Below are 14,557 nucleotides of genomic sequence, written 5' to 3'. Positions count from 1 at the left end.
TCATTTCTTCCTGAGCAGCAGGAGAGGCTGTGGTATTTGGGGATGGAAGCTAGTACTGATGCATGAGGCACTTTGAGCAAGTTCTGGGTATAAAGGGGAGACTGGAAGGGCTCAGCTGTTGGCAGCATTTGAAGAAGTGCCCCTTTCTGTTTTGTTTGCAGTGCTCTGCTAACTGCAGCGGTGGTTTCAAGACCCGAGATGTTCAGTGCATCGATGTTCGTGAAAAGCGACTTCTCAGGCCTTTTCATTGCCAATTACTTGGATATAAACCACAGCTCAGCACTAGTTGTAATATGGAGCCTTGCCTGCAGTGGCATGTGGAGGCCTGGAACGAGGTACTGGTGTTTAAAAGAGACTTTGGGAATGAGTTAATAGCTGTCGTTTAACAGTGGCAGTATGTCCCACGCTGCTAAGTAAACTTCTGCACAAAGGAAAACACACAGCTATTGCACTTAGAGACGCTGCAGTCTTGGTATGTGCTTAGAGCAAAAATCATTGTAGATGCTAGTAAGACTTCCCAGAATCATCCCTAGGATTGCGTGTGTTACACAGCTGTAAATTACCTTACCCTGAAACAGAGAAGCAGATGGCCTGGAAGATGAAGTAGATTTGTTAAAGCTATGCTGCTGGATCAGTAAATGTGATTTGTTCAAACTTTTCCCTTTTGCTGCCATTGTTACGCTGCTTTCTCATGATGATCTATTTAGAATTTGTCTTTATGCTTTTTGGGGTTGGAATTTTATGGGCCAGAGGCTGAGGTCAGACGTAATGTAAATCTGATTTTGTGGTCACTTAGTGATTTAAATTTGTACCAACAAACTTTCATAGGCAGCCAGGCACATATTTATGTCAGCTAAAGCATGTAGGCTGATTATATTTGAATGTTTGCTCCCAATAAAAGCAGCTCTGGAGGAAATACTGCAATGTTTGTGTCATTATGGACCTGATGCTTTTGGATTTTAAGGGAGGTGATCACATTTCTTCCTTGTCTCTGACAAGTCCCACCTGCCATAAGAAGTAGGAGACATCATCCTGTCGTGTAGCATGTGGGTTTTCTGTCAGAGCAGTCAACAGGGGGTAAATAATAAGAGTAATCAAATGATTATGATGAATTCATATTTTGCCACTTAAAATATTCTATAAAAACAGTTGTCCAACCTGGCAGTTGTCCTCAAGTTGAGCATACTGGGTAGAATTGGATTGAAAAGGTTCGTTTATTAGATGTCAGCTCTGATCGTCTGTCCATAGGGATGCAATTCCTTTTAGGACAGGAATAATGCATTATTCAAAGTATACCTGGCACCTTATTTCACTTTAGAATACAGAATCCTTTGTGAATTTCAGGAAGGCTCTACTGCAGACCTAATGAATAGTAGTAACAAATCAGTTGGAAAGTAATAATAGAAAAGGGACAACAGAATGCTTAAAAAATAACCTCGATACTGTCTTTGTATGATGCTTTTTATTGCCATTCTGCAGTTAATTTATTGTTAGCACTGGGTGAATTTTAATGTCCCCAACCACCTCATAAAAATGAGATGTTTCATCCCATGAACTTTTACTGTCTTCTGTAAATATTGCAGATTAATCCTGCAGGCACATGACTTGCAATCTCATTTTTGTTAGAGAAATTACTGTTTCTGGTGGTGTTACATGAGCAGTTCTGCATTGCCTCTTCCGTGTTGCTACTTCTGTGCTGTCTTATTACTTGCATTGATATATGTCAGGAACAGCTTTCTCCCAGGTATTTTGGACCAGTAATGGCTTCTTCCCCGTCTATTTCCAAGCATATGATTAAATAAATTTCTCCCAGCAGAGCTTTTCTTCTCATCTGGATTATAAGACTTGGTATGTAGGCTAGCCTGTACATCTTTCTAGATCAAAGAAAAAAAAAATATATAGGCCCATGACATGCTTCCCATTATCTGTGTGTCCACATTTCTAAATGAAGAACGCTTTGCTTGTCTTTATGGTCTGTTAGTGGGTTCTCATTCATTCCCACCTCTCTCCTCATGGGTTTGTGCATCTCTTGTGTTAGTGTTCAAGAACATGTGGTGGTGGCCAGCAAAAGCGACGTATCTACTGCCCAGAAGAAGGCAACTGTGACTGGACAAAAAGACCTGATGCCATTGTACCATGTAACAGGCAACCTTGTATACAATGGATTAACCAGACATGGGGCCCGGTACGTTTCCACTCTTTGTTGTTATATTTGTTTTCATGATTTGGCCATATTTGGTAGTATTTAAATTGTTGCTATTATTTAAAGATTAAACAATGTATTAAAGCAAAAAAGGGAGGAGGGATCAGGCAGACAATTAGTTATCTACTTGTCTGTGAACTTCAGTGCCCCTGACAGGTGTAAATTCTTATGCACAGCTAGAGCTACGATGGGAGATCTCTTGAAAATATTACCAAATGTTTCAGGGCCAGCCCCAGTTCCTTCAAGTGATCGACATTGTAGGGATGATTCTTTTTCCTTTTCTAACAAAGAATGATTTACCATTGATATTCTTCCCTTATTCATTTGAAATTTTCCACTGAAAGAGACTAATAAATTCAATCATGTTCTGTTAGATACAACGTCAGGTAACATTTCAAAGAGATGACAAGACAGACTATCTTTAGAGAGGGAGGGAAAAGCTTGAATTGCTATTAAAAGTCCCTGACACAAACCTAGCTGAGACCCTCCTAGCACAGCTAGCCTGTTTGATCTGTCTGTGCTTTCAGAGCCTTTCCAGTCATTGCAATGTTTCACAGCTTGTGAATTGGAGCAGGGGAGAGGGCAAGCAAGGAGGCAGAGGGGGGAGCCAGGAGGATATCCTGAAAACAACTTAGTTGAATACTGAAATTGCCCACACAACCAGAAGTTCTGAATTTTGACAAATAGCCTTCCACTTTGGATTCTGGGAATCTAGCTGATGAATATGGTGTGTATATGTTTGGAGAACCTTCCAGTAACTGCAGTATATGCTATTTATAAAGAGTCTGGTATATCTAATAAATCTTTTCCTCTAGTTTCCTTTTTAAATCTATTCATACTTTACAAATACTCCTTATAATAGAAGAGAACATTGAAAGAACACCAGAAGCCAGGAGCCATAAATAAGTAAATATTGGAGAGTCATTTAACACAGAAAATGTAATGAGGGTTGTTTCTTGAGAGAAAGCCTTCAGATGGGATATTAGAGTAATGTAATGGTTTCAGCTCTTATACTTAAACACGGAAGTGAAAGCAACTGAATACCAGAATGATGTATAGCAGCTACTTTACTGATTTATTAATCCCATTTATTATACTTTATTAAAAAAAAAAAAAAAAAAAGTTTTAAACACTAAAGTTGCAGAAGGAATATCTAAGATCTCTTTATGTACTTCACACTAACAATATTGTCTCTTATGTATAGAGGTACAATATAGAGAGGATGATTTGCAGCAAAATTAAAGAGCTACAGTCAGGTCTTCATCTCTTGCACTTCATTAGCTGGCATTCTATATTGGTTGAACTGTTTTTTCTTGCTGGCCACTCTTTATCTGAAGAGAATAAGAATTTAAAATTCAGTGGAATTCTCATAAGCTCTGTGATGAAGAATTAAGTGAATTTTCAGAATAGTAAAGGAATATGGTTTGAAAATGTTCTATTACGGCCATCTGTCTGTAGTCAGAACAAGCAGCTTGTTTTGCTGTCATAAAGAAAGGATAGCCACAGTGCAAATGTCACCAGAGAAAAAACTTCTCACTGAGCTTTTCTGAAATCTTAAGCTCAGACATTTCTAGACCTAACACTTTAATTGACAGAGATTATTCATGTTTAATACAACTGGTGAAAAAAAATGCAGGAAACAAAAATTGTCAGTTTGCAATACTAATCTGGATTACTACTCTCTATGTAGCTTTTGCGTTTCTGTAGAAAACAGTCCTCTCACCCTGCTTACACATTCCAAGATGCAGTATTTGTTCTGTTTCCCTGTCCACTGTATCCTGACAAATCTTGCCACAATGCACTGTGGAAATGTCTGTATGGAGTCCGAAGCACACAAAGTATTTTATTGTCATTGATTCTGTATCCTACAGTGTTTTTAGCTTTCTGTCACATTACAACTCAAATATTGGCATATTGCACAATTTCTACTTAAAAGACTTGTATATGTGTTAAAATGACTCTTTCAGTGCACTGTTTCCTGTGGAGGGGGCATTCAGCAAAGAACTGTGAAGTGCATGAATACAGAAACTAACAAAACTGAAGATGACAGTATGTGTGCAGATAAGCCCAAACCAACGGAACATCAGAAATGCAATCTGCAAGAGTGCAGGAAAAGCACAGGTATGATAATACACCCGTGGCAGATGGTTTCCAAAGAGCTCTTTGTTTATGCTGAGGTCCTGCAAAGCTGTGAACTGTCTCAATCTATCAGCTTGTTATGAGTGCTACAGGCTCAGTATTTATAAATTAGCCTAACCTGCTACTGCTCAGCCACACTATTGGCTGTTATTGGCATGTTGTTATGTTCTCCAGCCCTTCTGGCCTTGTGTTGCTATGATGGGGAATACAGTTCTCTGAATGTGCATCCCTAATTTGTGAGGCTGCCACAACAAAATGAATGGGTCTTCCTATATTGACTGGTTTTAGGTAACTCACAGGCTGCTTTAAGGGCTGTGGTATGAAATGCTACAAGTCCAAACAGATGACTTTTCTTAAGACAGGCAACCCTCTAGGCACTGCAGATTCTGGGCTGGGAGTACAAGCAAGCAAAGTGAAAAAGATACTATAAGAAAAATCTGACTGGCTGTGAACCCAGATACTCCATTGGCACTATGAATTCAGTGATCCCCAGAGTGAAACTATCTCCAAAATGAAGAGGTGGAGAGAATGAAACTCCCACGGATGATAATTTGCCAGAAAGAAAGGGAGAGGGTGGGGGGCAGAGAGGGTGGAAAATTGCAGACAATGGTCTTTATCCCTGTTTGTGACAAATATAAAGTGGGGGAAAACCTGAAGCTCTGTAGTCTGTGTACAGCAGTATCCAACAGGTACCCTAAGGTTAGCACAGAGACAGCTCAGATCCCTTCTGGAAGAGCCTTCAAAGTCCTTTTGGAGGAGGATTCTTCACTCCTAGCAAGTCAGCAGTAAGGGTGCAATCTGGTGATTGACTTGGTTAACTCTTGAGGGCAGTGCAGATCTGGTTATGTGCTTGAGAGTGATAAAAGTTCCTTTACTCCTCCTACTGTTCACTCATCTTTAGTACATGTTTTGCCCTAAGGTTGAACTGGTTTGCTTATTTCCTGTCCCCTCCATGTTTGGAAAGACAGACTCAGGTAAATAGTACCTACACAGATTAGTTAGTAGTTACCTGTGTAAAGAAGCCAATATAACATAGGAAGCACCCTAGTGGGCAGACCAATGGTCCATGCAGCCTCATATTTTGTCTCCAGCAATGGCATTAGGAGGTACCACTTAGGGAAAGTACAGGAGCACAGTCCTCTGTGGTTCATTTCACTGGTATTCCTCCAGCATTCCCAACTGATATATTAGGGCTATTAAAGGCATCCTAGCCTGGTTCCTTTAGTTTCCATTTATGGAACTTTTTCCATGAATTTGTTGCATCCGTTTTTGAACCTACAATGCTGTCTGCTTCTGCCACCTTTTCTGGCAGCAAGTTCCAGAATTTCATAGCCTGCTTTGAAAAGAAGTCCTTCTATCTGTTGTAAGCCACTTTCTACTGTTTTTATTGTGTTTTTACTGTTTTTATTGTGTTTCCCTAGATCTAGTGTTGAGGGATTTGTTGAACAAATCCTGCATTCAGCTAATCCACCACCTTTCTGCTTTTGTGAACTTTTACCTTCTCTTAGCCATCTCTTCTCACAGCTCAGGACCCCTATTTTCGTAATGCCTAACCAAATCTGACATGTCTCAGTTTATTAAAGCTACCACAGCCTTATCAGCACTGTATTACTGACATTAGCAGTCCCTGGCTTATTCTAGTGCTGCAGAAAGTAGAGTCAAGCTGAACTTGTAGTCGTACATGCCTTGTTTATGCCCTTCCTGCCTGCCCTGCATTTCTCTGTAGCACACTGCAGCTCTTTGGGCTTGTTTTAAATGCACTGTTAACAAGACTGTCAAAGTGCCAGACACACAAATCATTGTTACTGAATCTCTGTGGCAGTTCTTAAAAGCAGAAATAGTAAAGTGAGAAACATCAACCAGCTCTGTCTGCTGTGAAAGTAAACCGTCACTGAACAATAATAAAAAAGTGCTGCATTTTCCAAGGCAGAAGGTCATGTGAAGTTTAATAGGAACTTTTCACTTACAATTCCTAAAATTTCAGGAGGCATGAGCTGACAAGTAATGCAAAGGAAGAGAAAGTTGTCCTAAGTACGAGCCTTAACATACATGACTGTTAAAGCAGTTTCAGATTCTTGAAATGCTGATGATTTGTAAGCAAAATATAGATAATTCTTCTCTTCTTGTCCACCGTAGGCCTACCCTGCAGCAAAGATCAACTGTCGGTCCACTTCTGCCAGAGGCTGAAAGGCATTGGCAAGTGCTTGGTGCCGTCCATACAGACTCAGTGCTGCTCCACGTGTAGTCATCCCCGGGTTCGTAACAAAGCAAGATACTGGGATCAGCGAGGCCTCAAGCAACAAAATTATACTAAATCTAGAAGAAAATCACCTCAAAACCAAGAAAACAACAACCAAGCTGCTCAGCACTAGCTGCTTTTTATCTAGTTGATTTGGATAGGGCTTCTGTTTACAGGTTTTGTTCCTTCATGTTTTTTTCTGAACCATCCAACATAAATGGAAATCTGTGATCATAACTGGGAAAACACATTCCTTACAGTTATCAGTCCTAATGTACTGCTTCATTTTTTTATCAAATCCAGAATTTGTAACATTATTTGCAATGTGCAAGCAGTTAGTACTTAGGCATGCACAGAGGCTATAGGCAAGCTTGGAAGAAGGTTGTTTCTTTTTTTTTTTTTTTTAATGATTGTTTTGTTTGCTCTTTCTTCCACCTGTTTTCCAAAACTCTCTTGAAACAGCAGCACCACTTACTCAAGAGTGCTGAGTGAAGGCGGATGATGGGGCAGCCAACACAGACTTCTGTGGGCCAAATTCCCCTGTGCTCACTCACTTTTCTGTTCTTTTTTTTTTTAAGAATCAAGGTGAGGTGTCAGTGTTTCTCTAAATTGTTTACTCACTTCAGTTGTTATAAATATAAAAGCAGAGTTTTATAATAACTGATTATGATGTGTAGGCTGATCCGAAATGTGTTTTTAAAAGAAAACCTTTTCATTTAGTACTTGACTGAACATCTAAAGGATACCTCAGAAATAGCCTGTCCTGGCCAGTTTTCTCCTGCTTCAAATGTCTTGCTCTAATGTAAAAACAAACAAACAAACAAGAAACAACAACAAAAAAACACCAAATCTGGAATGTTAAGTTCCCAGAGATGCTTTAAGCAACATTTATTGGTACTATGAAAGCAAAGTTGTTTGCATCTACCACCTGAATAGACAGATATATAATTCACACAGATAATCAGTGACAGTTCTATCATTTAATCCAGTATTTCCTGTAGAGCATAAAGCCACATGCAGATTACTCTAATCACCTCACTCACAGCAAACTTCATCCCCCCTGCCATGCAAATCCCTGATCATAGTGAAGGTGATGACATCTGGGCTTAGGAGCCTGAGGCCCAGAGTATCTGCATAACTCTGGACCTCTGCCCTTAGGAGAGCACCAGCCAAATAGTGTTTTGAATAGTGTGTTATTGAAAATGGCAGAACAATGCTTAGGGAGACCAGACTGGACCCTTTGAAGGAAAGCTGGGCATTTTCAAAAGAGGTGGTCGCAGTCTGACATTTAGATTCCTTTGAAATTCAGTAGGAGTTGGACACCTTGGCTCTTCGTGCTCTTTTGAAAATCATGGATTTACTCCCTAGCCACCTAATGATTTGAGATTGTAATACAGGGAAATGTCATATTTTATGCAACGTAGAGTGAGATACATAGCCATGAATCAAAGTGTCACTATGGTTACAGAGTTACGATTAGCAATAGCTGTATTTCTAGGCAGACTTTTATGAAAGTTAATAGAAATATTTGGGCCTGACTATAATCATATTAACCTAATGAAGACCACAAGTCTAATTGTCCTTTTTCATAGGCTTGTGACCTTTGGCTAAGGGCTCACTTCTTCACTTGAAGTCTCTGGGAGTTCAGGATATGCAGCATGGTGAGGTTAGATTTACTAACCCCTGCAATGGCAACGTAACCCCAGTTATAGGTGCTGATAAAACTTAAAATCCACTGATAAAAAAATGGTGCTAGTATAAATAGCTTCAGGCGATGACTTACAGTGGTGCGTGTGCATGCATGGGTGTACATAGCCTACATGCACATTCTCTTAAAATAATACATATCTATGGTGTTGCCGGCCAATGCCAGACATACTGCTTTTTCAGTGTCACAGTGTGCTTATGGCCTTCTGAGGTCCTGAATGGCTACCGGCCCTCTGAGCAATAGAAGTCAGGTTGGTTCGTATTCTGTGGGGACACAGAAGGACTGAGTCATGCGAAGGAGTGGAGGTGTCCCATCTGCGATTCAGAAAGCATTTAAGCAGGGTTTGGCCCCAGACTGCATTGTGTAAAGCAGAGCCTGTACAGCTAAGTACAAGCAGTTGTCTGATGGCCAAGCAGAACTAGACTGGTGGGAATGCACAGTGGAAGTCAGCAAACAGCCATCAGGCTTGTGAGCTAATGAGAAGGGAGCTGACTGAGTGGAGGTAGTGCAGGTGGGAGGAAAAGTGCTTGGGAGGTTGTGCCTTCCACTGCTCTTTGCAGCACTGGCAGAGTAAAACCATTTCTGGCTTCATTGTTTCCTACAGGGGGCTGTTATTTCATTTGAAGTTGATAAAAGTAAGTGATATCATGAACTTTAATGAAAATAATCTTTCTACCCAGGGAAGCACAGTCAGCACTGTTGCTCAGCTTAAAACTTTAGGGAAAAGACTGTGACAACACGAACCGTTGTAATAGGGCAGTGCCTCTGCTGTATTTTACCTAGGTTTTTACATTGCACTCATCAGCCTAATATCTCCTCTATGCTAATAGTATTTACAAACATCTCTGCCATCCATTAGCAAGGTTCCTTTCTTATGACATATCTCTTTTTAAGTAAAGGTGGATTTATGATCCTAACCCAGATGGTCGCTATTCTCAAAATTGAATAGAGTATTAAGTGCTGAGGCATAATATCATTGTATTATCACATTAGCCTGAGACACTTCAGCTTCAACAGGTTGTTCAGGAAAAAATGTGTATTTGGCACATTCACTGCTTGTTCTAATATTTCAAGTTTTAAAAAGCAAACTACAATGACATATTTGTTTCAAGCTTCAATAAATGGCATTGCTTACATCTGATGTCTCTGGTATTTTGTTTCCAGTGCAAGAAGATTCAAAAAATGGAATTACAATTAAAACAAAACAAAACAACAACAACAAAAAAACACACCCTAAGACAGTATCTTCCTGTGCTTTCTAATTATTCCAGCAGCAGAATCCTCATCATTAACGTATTTTGATGCTCGATATTCCAACATAACAGAGATCATTAAAGAGAGGGAAATGTGGCAGAATAAATCATGGTACTAAGTTATTTCCTATGAAATACATGACATCTTACCTCTTGAGATCAGACAGATGTGCCTTAGCTCCCTGGCAGCAGATGGATGGATGTATGCCTACCGTGTGAAGTGTTTGCTTTTTTGAGGGGTTGTTTGCAATGTGCTCATCCCACCCTTGCCCCCAAATCCTTTCAATACTCAAGCTTTGCAAGAACTGCTGATTCTGTGCTGCCCAGAAATGTGATCATGCTAACTCAGTTCCTTGACCTGTAACACAGAAATACAAGGATCACTGTTAGGCATATCTGCTTGGGTAGAGAGCACCGTGAGTGTGCTCAGTGACCCAACTCCACCCATGCATCCATGGGTTCAGCCTCATAACACCATGTGGAAATTGTAGGAAGCTACTGCTTCTTGCTTCACTAAGTAGGTGAGCATCTCCAGCCCCCAGGGGAAGCAGTCCTGCGCAGGTGATTTAAGAGGGAGGAATGAATTGGATTGAGAAACGAGTTGAAGTTCCTCCACTTCATGAGGCCTCTTTAAGTGATGCCAGCACTGCAGCCTCCCCTGCCCTTATGCCTGCAGGTAGCAGGACAGGGGGAGCTCACACAAAGATATTGCATGTTTCTGTGACTTACCCCTTCTTTCTCTTAATGGACAAATGCAAATATCTCCAGGGTGCCCACAGGAACAAAGCCTGAGGTATGTTAGCAGAGCAGCCCAAGCCTGTTCTGCAGACACAATGATGGTAGCAGTAAGAGCCAGGAGGATGAGCAATAGCTACACTACCTTCAAAGTAGTCAACCATCGCTGTAAGCTGGGTTGCCTGGGTCTAGGGAGGAATCTGGGGTGAACACATGAGAAGTGGGAATTTGTTACATAGTTAGGCTGCCATCAAATGCCTTCTTGAAAGACACAAATCAAAACCGAAATTATTCAAGATTCTTCAGGACTTAATGCTGATTCAGCGTTACCTTTATGAGTCATTAGATGTAGCTTTTACTAACTCAAAGTTAAAGACCTGGAACAGAGGAAAATTACTCAGATGGACTGGTGATTTGGGGAGGCACTCTCTTCCTAGATCTTTGCAGTTATCTCTATCCAGTTACAAGCAGCTGAGAAGATGGTCCTCGACAGCTGTCTGTTCTCAGACAGCTTTTATTGACTGGGGAGAACTCTGTCAAACTCCATTAACTTAATGAAAGTTAATGAGTCAAAAAGGTCTGCCCCAAAGCCTCTGTGAGAAGCAGCAGGCTGACTTCCCTCTAGACTTTAAAGGAAAAGGATTGAGCCCAGCTTCCAAATAGGCTAATACAGTGCCCAAGGCACAGAGTGAAAAACGTGGTACTTCCTCCCCAGCTGTGCGTTACCTGCATAATACACACCTGTGGATTAGGTCCCTCAGTAAAATTGTCAGGGGAATGCTTTATCCCTAAATTCTACTAGGGATACCTATAGGCCAAGCTGCTTGTGGATATCATAGAATCACAGAATCATTAAGGTTGGAAAAGATATCCAAGACCATCCGCTCCAACCATGACCCTTCCCCCAATATAACTCACAAAACCGTGTCCATAAGCACCACATCCAACCTTTCTGTAACACCCCCAGGATCGCTGACGCCACCACCTCCTTGGGCAACCTGCTCCAAAGCCTGACTGCTCTTTCTGCAAGAAATGTCTCCTCATTTCTAACCTAAACCTCCCTTGGACCTTCTACAAGGTCCAAACAGGAGCAAGCACAATCCTGGGCATTTCTGAAACACACGGTAGAAATGTTGGTTCCAGTTTCACTGGTAGCAGAACCTGTAGCATCTCTCTACCCTCAGAAGTATTCTCTACCTCAGCCCATGCCCACTTGGGCAACCTCTCCCTTCTTTGAGCACTGTTTTTGAGCTGACACAGCTCACTAACCCAGCAGAAAAAATTACTGTTTTTGTGGCTCTGTTAGTTTCCTAAGTAATTAGTCCTAATTAATTAGTTGTTCTGATGATTTAATTTGGCCTGCACAAAGAGCAGAGGCTTCTCAGGTAAGTGAAGCAGCAGGAGACAACATAGCCCAGGACAGAACCTTCTTGTTTTGCAGAAATGGAGCTGGTACAGCAGGATTGATACTAGGAGAGCTTGGCGTTGTATCCACTTGGAGTATCAAGCGGTCTCCCAGGGAGAAGCTAGCCTGCCCAGCCTCTGTTGTAGGTTGTTTTAGTGATCTACCAGGTGTAGGACAAGACAGAGCTCAGCCCTGAGGTTGCAAAGAAGCTACCTCTCTGGGAAGTCAAAATAAAAAAGAGCATGGAGGAAAAACTGCTTGGAGAAACTTTGGCTGCAGGTACGAAGCTACTATTCAATCCCAGTAGAGAGGTAGGACATGGTTAGAAGAATGGTGTTTGATAAGGGTGTTTTCTGCAGTCAGTGCCTGTGTTTTCTCTGGTCTGGGGCTCTGGGTTTGATGTTTTGTAACACCATAGGCTACAAAAAGCAAGGAAAAGTACTGAGAAAAGTGTTAAGTATGTTAGATTTCCGTAACAAATCCTTCAGTGAAACAAGAGAGGGGCTCAGCTGATGTTCACTAGCAATTACCAAGAGTTAGAGGCTATAAAGCTAAGACACGTAAGGTAAATCTAAGCTAATTTGTGCAACTCAATTGTTGGTGTCTTCAGGCTAGCAAAACAAAACTGAATAGTGGGGGAATATAACGGTGTCTAAACAAGCAATTAATTCAGCCTGAAACTATGCTAACGTAGAGTAATTATAGCATCTGAAGTCTAGTAATGTCCTCTTTGGAAGTCATTACTATCAGGTGTATCTAAAACTTCACAGCTATAATCCTTGCAAATTCAGCCTTTTGGCTTAGTCACAGTAAAAATACAGATGTACTTTTGCAACTATCACTCTGAGCATTGCTGGAAAAGGTGACAGATCTGAAGCAGACCTGCTTTTCCTACCTCAGAGCTGTTACATAGTCTTTGAAAACAAATGTACATGCTGTTTCTGAGAAAATAACAGTTTTTTTTGTGCTCAGTTGTTTGCTTGTTAAACAGCGTGTCAGCGTTGACGTACACTATTGATATTGTGGCTCTTGCGTGGAGTTCTTTGTGGACGAGTACATGGTTTGTGAACACTCATCCCACAGGTGATGATGGTGACGGACAGGGCTTTAAAAGCCCATTATGTATACTCTTCACCCACTGGCCTCCCTTTAAAAGTGAACCTGAACAATGAATTACTTCTGAAAATTCCACTCAGGTGAAGGTGATGTCTGGGCAGCGAGGCAAGTGGTAGGTTAAACTCTGACAAGGAATACAAGAAGTTTAAAGCAGTAACTATGGTACCAAAAAGATAAATGGGTGAGCCCAGCTCATGTCCCCTACCCATGCAGATTTTTGCAGCGAAACTCTATTACTTAAATCATCTGGGAAAGAAGGAAATTACTGTATAAGGTCATAATACATGGCTTTCAGGTGTGGCCATTGGGATAGATATGACAGACACATGCACCCAAAAGGACAATTACTAAGGTCTGCTAGGGAGGCATGGAGCCTAGGAGCAATCTCAGTGTATCAACAGGTTGTGCAGAAAGATGCTGTAAATAGGGCATGGTTAATTTCGAGAAATGAAGGAAGCCTGTTTAAGCCTTTCCTATGGGTAAGAGATTTTACATGCAAGCAGAGTGCTGGATGTGCTTTTCCTCTGCTCCACTGGGTCCCGGCTGCAGTGTATGGGAGAGTTCAAGCTATCTCACGGGTGTTGCTGGGTTTGGAGAGGCTGCAATGCCATCCCTTCCCATCCTCCTGTGCTGAACCCCTGGAACACAATTTATGTACATCAATTACTCTGAAGCAGAGGCATGTATCAGCTCTTACTATGCTGTAAGTGCAGAGCAGAAACTCCAAATTCCCTTAGGTTTTGCACGAAGTCTCAGTAAATGGAAAGAAAAGGGTGAACCTTGGATTTTAAATGTTGCCTTGGATTTAAGTAAATGCTATCAGCTAGCAAAAAGAGAACGTGCTGTGCGTGGAGAGGCTGGGGGTAAGCCAGAAACAAGAAAAGGCTGTGTGTGGGGTCAAGCCAGTTCATTGCAAGTGAGAGGGGAGTCCCAGGCAAATCAAGGTCACTGTACATACAAGCATTTCAAGGCAGTGCACGGCTTTGGGATGTGAGCAGGCCCCCAGTGCTGCCTTCCTGCAATGCCATATCTGTGTTCCTGCTTGCTAGCCCCCACTGGGCGAAGGGCACTGCTGTTTACCATAGTGCTGGTGTTAGAGGAGATTCCCACTGGGAATGCTGGTGTGCAGGAATGGTGGCAAACATGGCATTAATGGAAAACCACCATAAGGAATACTCTGGTAGGAGGGAAGCTGATTGCTCTTGTGAATGCTGGAGAGGGAAAGCTTTGTTACAAACCCACAAGGACAGTCTGTGAATGGGACTGCGGTGAATTTTCAAGTTTCCCAACACGCGTAAGTGTCACAGAGATGGCAGACATGGAAACACTATGTTTTCTGTCTATTTTCCTGCATCTGTTATCTGTTTCATAACAATAGCTGAACTAATGAAGCTTGAGATTAAATTACCTCTTATCCTCTGGGTTCTCTTTGAAGGGTATTGTTTGGTTGCTTGGCTCTGGAAGTAAAAATACCTTGTCATGTTATAATATATGGCAGCCTGAATAACATAACAAATAATGCTGGCTTATAAAATTACTGTCCTTTGCTGCAACTCCTACTATCTGAATGCTAATTGAATGATGTTTTTCTCCAGGGGAAAACTGCAAATTCATTTCAATGTGTTCCTATCCCTAGTCCTCCTAGACTTTTCTGGGGGACAGACTCGGTCCTGCTAGTCAAAACACACCACTGGAATAACTAACACACTGAGAAGCCAACAATACTCTGCCCCAAACTAAAAGAGGCTGTGCCAGACCC

General features: G+C 41.5%; 1 protein-coding gene and 1 long non-coding RNA gene across 4 annotated transcripts in view; both read left to right on the top strand.

The window, feature by feature from the left end:
- ADAMTS12 (ADAM metallopeptidase with thrombospondin type 1 motif 12) overlaps positions 1–9,425 on the top strand; it is a 171,560-nt gene extending 162,135 nt beyond the window's left edge. For all 3 annotated transcript variants that reach the window (XM_035310696.1, XM_035310698.1, XM_035310697.1), the window contains 4 exons: positions 162–335; positions 2,039–2,185; positions 4,171–4,324; positions 6,479–9,425. In XM_035310696.1, the coding sequence (XP_035166587.1) occupies positions 162–335; positions 2,039–2,185; positions 4,171–4,324; positions 6,479–6,714 (711 nt within the window). In that variant the 3' untranslated portion in view covers positions 6,715–9,425. The remainder of the gene's footprint in view (positions 1–161; positions 336–2,038; positions 2,186–4,170; positions 4,325–6,478) is intronic.
- Positions 1–14,557, top strand: part of LOC118156567 — a 754,908-nt gene that overhangs the window by 561,240 nt on the left and 179,111 nt on the right. The window lies entirely within an intron of this gene.

The sequence above is a fragment of the Oxyura jamaicensis genome, chromosome Z, assembly GCF_011077185.1.
Source record: "Oxyura jamaicensis isolate SHBP4307 breed ruddy duck chromosome Z, BPBGC_Ojam_1.0, whole genome shotgun sequence".
NCBI classification, from domain to species: domain Eukaryota; kingdom Metazoa; phylum Chordata; class Aves; order Anseriformes; family Anatidae; genus Oxyura; species Oxyura jamaicensis.
The sequence above is the reverse complement of the archived record's forward strand: the minus strand, read 5'-3'. Positions and strand labels throughout refer to the sequence as shown.